Here is a 5,000-nt window from a genome sequence, read left to right as displayed (position 1 = left end):
ATTATGACATGTTTTTTAATATCCTCGCCCCAGAGAGCTCTTATAATATGAATAGAATCATCATTAAAGAGGAACTGGCTTTATAACATTATTTCCTCTGTTCATATTCAACCCGTTTCCTTTATCATGTTCTTTTATACTTTGTAGTATTCATTTTAATCCTTCAATACGTACCACTATGCGCAGTGTCTTGGCATGATAGCCTAAGCTGATTTTTTGTTGACGTCACGCGCTGATTTTTTTTTAATCGTTTGACCACCCTGACCCCCTGTTATACTTCATCTATTTATTTGTTCACGTAGTTTATTTTCCCCCATCAATATGCTCATTTAGCTATCTATTGATTATATCTATATATTTACATGTTCATTTATCTATTGGTGGTCTATATTCAGTGTTCATTTTTCTATTCATTTATGTTTATCTACATATTCATCTATATATCTCATCTATCAATCCTTCTATATCTTTGTTTTTGATGTATCTATTTTTTTACTATTTCTATTTATTTATCTATTTATTTTTTCTCTCTGACGTGTTAACGGATTTTTTTCCTTGCAGATTGTGGAGCCAGCAGCGGGGTCAGTGCGGGTGTGGTCCTTTGCTCCTGGTGCCAGAAGGTGTGTGGGGGTCGCGGGGGAGGGGGGTCCGGCGGCGGTGGCCCCTTCCAGCTCCCCACCACAAGCGGCGAACGTCATTTCTGCTCCGAGGTCTGCTTCACGCTCTGTCGCCGCGCCTCCTTCAAGAGGAGTCGAGCGTGCGACTGGTGCAAACACGTTCGCCACACTGTCAGTTATGTCGACTTTCAGGACGGAGAGCACCAGCTTCAGTTCTGTAGGTGAGTTGAAAAAATGAAAGGATGGAGGAGTCATGGGAAGGGATAGTAGAGCGAGCGTGGGAGGGAAGGAAGGAGGGAGGGAGGGGAGGAGAGGACTCCAAGAGGTTTTGCAAAACGTAAGAGAAAAACAGGGTTAAGTTGAGGTCACAACGCACCAGTGACGTGCCTCTCAAGCGACATGACGTCATCTCAGTCGCGACTGTTGCTCGCATCAAGATCTTTCGAATAGGATATGGTAGAGGTATTAGTCTAGCTTGCTAAAGGAGACATAGAGCTGGGACAAGATATTTCTCTTGGGTTTAGGAATTGATAAATGATAGATTAGTATTAGTGAATATTTCATGGTAATTATTGTGAATATACAGTACTATAACCTTAAAATTGGTGATGAACATACTATTAGGCAAGTGATTTGTGCAGTGTTTCTGTAGCGCGATGTATGATATCAAGTATTGGCTATAGATGTCATTTTGAGATCGAAGCGGTGTGTGTGTGTGTGTGTGTGTGTGTGTGTGTGTGTGTGTGTGTGTGTGTGTGTGTGTGTGTGTGTGTGTGTGTGTTTGTGTTTGTGTTTGTGTTGTTATTACCTTTTTTTTAGTTGGGTTATTTGGAGAAGTCTGGTGAGAGGAATGAGGGATAGTACGTTCGAAGGAAACGTGATAGTGATAAAGGTGTGAGACAGGAGCTGATTAAATATGTTCTGTTACCGAGTAACCATAAAGTAAATCTTAAGACCATTGGTGCGTTCTGGACCATAAAAAGTGCGTTTTTAGTCTTAGCGTAGTGTTCATGTAGAAAGATGATGGGTCCGATTTGTTTCTGTGTGCTTGGGCTAGCAAGCCCTAGTGTCATTATAAATCGGTCTATTGCAGGACAGTGGAACATTCAAAGAATCAATGCATTTCAATCATTGTCCATTTAATCTAACTTGACAAGAGATTCATATCGAAACAAAGATCCTATTAATCATTCAGATAACGATCTTTATGAAATGGAAGGAAGAAATAGAATTAAAAAAAAAATTGGGGAGGTTTGGAAATAAATGTTTTTTTTTTTGTCTACACAAACTGGAATCTTATGCTGCACTATCTCCTTGAAAACGTTCATCTGAGACTTAATCGGTCCCGACACTATCAACAAGATTACTAAGTAATTCGTATTGACAGTGTAGGAATAATATTGATAGATCTATGTAGTGGGTACAATAGTATTGAGTCAATACATTGTGTCAATATTATTGATCGTATAGGGATCGCTTTGATGTCTTGAAAACATTTTTGTAGTATGACATCACCGGTTATTGTTTGGTGACAGCGTGTCTCCCCTTCGTAATGTTTTCCTCTTCCTCTCTTCTGGATTCTTCTCCTCCTCTTCCTTTCTCTCTTCCTTCTTCTCCTCCTCCTCCTTCTCCTCCTCCTCCTCCTCCTCTACCCGCCACCAGTGCCATTTCGAACAAGATCCTTTCCTTATATGAATAAAATTACCTGGCGCCAGGAAAGGGTTGATTGACAGTGCCAGAGCCTCGTTCATCCAGAGGTTTCTACCATCAGTTGAATAAAACCGCCTGACGTCAAACAGAACAAAATATACGAAGATATGACAAATGGATGAACAAGCTCTGCCATTGGGACTCGAACCCTTAGATGTAAAACTGATTACCACAAAGCAAGGGCGTTACCGTTGTACCACACTTGATCGTCAATTTCCAGATCGTTTCTTTTATACCATTAAGTGTGGTACAACGGTAATGTCCTTGCTTTATGGTAAGCTGATTACCACAAAGCAAGGGCGTTACCATTGTACCACACTTGATCGTCAATTTCCAGATCGTTCCTTTTATACCACCAAGTGTGGTACAACGGTAATGTCCTTGCTTTGTGGTAAGCAGTCGCTCATCCCAGGGTTTGAGTTCGAGTGGGAGAGATTGCTGGAACGAAATGTCTATAGAATGTCACTGTACACGCAGTAAATGCCCTCATCTTGATACAACTGTCTCCATAACAGAGATTTAATTAAAATTGTTCCTCTTGCTCTACGAAAACAATTAACCCGTTCAACACGGTGACGCCATGTTTTGAACAAGAACTGACGACTTTATTCAGTTTCGGGGAGCGACCCCCGGCCTGGCGTTGGCCCAGGCAGATCGAGACCCTATCCAGGGTGAAAAAGATCGCCCGCTGTCCACGAGCAGAATAAAGTTCGTGAATTGGGATACCGTGGTGAAGGGAATCTGAAGGTTTCTAACTGCGACACAGGATCTGGGCGTTCGTTCCCATGTCCGAAGGCAGTTTGTGGTATCCAATAGCCTCGCAATCGCTCCCCGTAGTCTTGAGCACAAAGTCTATGCAGTGGTATGTAGGCCAGGTCACGTGGGGGGACTGAACAGATGCTTAAAGGATAGAAAAAGTAGATAAGATAAAATGAAAGAAAGAAAAAATCCAGTGCAGGGCCACCATCATCTTAACCTTTTTTCTCCAATTCCCCACTTTTTAGTGACCCAACTCTCCATTTCCCACCACAGCATCGGTCTTTGACAAATTCGATTTTAACCCATGCAGTGTTTAGTACGTAAATATACAGTGTTGTCACTTTTACCCAAACATGACTTACAATACCTCGTATATTGGTTGTTTTTGTTATTAAAACAGTCTGTAAATGGTTGTGATTTGTAAAGTAAGCCAACATTTGGATGCAATGTATTAAATTTTGAAGCACTATCGATTATTTGTAAGTGGAAACAAATTCACGAAATGTGACATCAAGAAGACACCAGAAACAAACAAAAAGAAACAAAAACACATCGATTAAAAAAGACAAAAAAAAAAAAGACAGTGGATCTTCTGTCTAACCGGTCATTCCCCACTTGGCAACTCCGCCATTCCCCACCAGTGGGGAATTCCCCACAGGTTAAGAACCACTGCTTTAGGGAATGAAGACCCAGGGACAAGCAAGATACCTAAGTCCTTAGGCTTTCAAGTTCCTCGGAGCCTCTCCGAGAGTCCGCTCTCAACCCAATTACCCTGGTACGGCAGATAGGTAGGTACCGATTCACAGTACATAGCCCCAATACATCCATTTTGAGGATCTCCTGAAGAATTTTATTCACAATATTTTCATGGCTTTACCACAAAAACAAAAGCGACGGTCCCCTTGTGTGTGGTTGGAATAGATATTCCCCAGAACCAACGGAATGTAGGACAGTTCAGAGTTTAGAAAGATTCTACTGGAAAAACACCTCAGCAATATGATGTATTTTTTTAAATCTAGTTTTAGACCAAAAAATATTTCCAGTCAGCCTCTGGCTTTTTTTGTTGCAACCCAGTGCAATTCCAAAGAGGTGGGATTGTATACCAAAGTTGAAAGAACAGAGAAGCAAGGGGAAATATACATGAAGGTAGGAGAGCTAAAGCGTGTGGGAGGGAGAGTGCATGAGTAAATGAAACTCAGAAAAAATCTCTCTCTTTCTTTCCCTTTCTTTCTCTCTCTCTCTCTTTCCCTTTCTTTCTCTCTCTCTCTCTCTTTCCCTTTCTTTCTCTCTCTCTTTCTCACTCTCACTCTCACTCTCACTCTCACTCTCTCACTCACTCACTCACTCAAAGGATTATGGAGGAGGAGCATACCGATAGGTGACCTTTAGGTCCATAAGTTACACAGTAGAGGTATTCATAAAACATCTCGACATTTACTTAGCTACAAATACCCGACTAGAATGATTTACTTCTAATTAGATAAAAAAGATAAATACATAGAAAATGAATAATAACGATGTTAATGACAGTGATAATGACAATGATAATAGTAATAGTAGTAATAATAGTAATGGCAGTAATAGTAATATGGAATGATAATGATAACATATATTAATATGATAATATAATACTAACATAATATAATAATGTAATGATATAGTACGATTTAATATGATATAATAATGATAATATATAATAGTAATAATAATAATGATAAATAATAATACTCGTAATATGATATAATGATAATATAAATATAATAATTCTATAACATTATAATATATGATAATATAACATAATAATAACAACAATAATATAATAGTAATGATATAATGATGATGTAATATGATATAATAATAATTGTAATAATAATACAATGATAATGCAATAATACAATAGTAATACTAATAATA

The 5,000-nt window shown here is 39.0% G+C and overlaps 1 protein-coding gene across 1 annotated transcript in view; it reads left to right on the top strand.

The window, feature by feature from the left end:
* Positions 1–5,000, top strand: part of LOC143026271 (uncharacterized) — a 351,958-nt gene that overhangs the window by 317,573 nt on the left and 29,385 nt on the right. The window contains exon 4 of the mRNA XM_076186374.1: positions 562–838. Coding sequence (XP_076042489.1) covers positions 562–838 — 277 coding nt within the window. The remainder of the gene's footprint in view (positions 1–561; positions 839–5,000) is intronic.

The sequence above is a fragment of the Oratosquilla oratoria genome, chromosome 6 (assembly GCF_046742065.1).
Source record: "Oratosquilla oratoria isolate Oo_2021 chromosome 6, ASM4674206v1, whole genome shotgun sequence".
NCBI classification, from domain to species: domain Eukaryota; kingdom Metazoa; phylum Arthropoda; class Malacostraca; order Stomatopoda; family Squillidae; genus Oratosquilla; species Oratosquilla oratoria.
The sequence above is the reverse complement of the archived record's forward strand: the minus strand, read 5'-3'. Positions and strand labels throughout refer to the sequence as shown.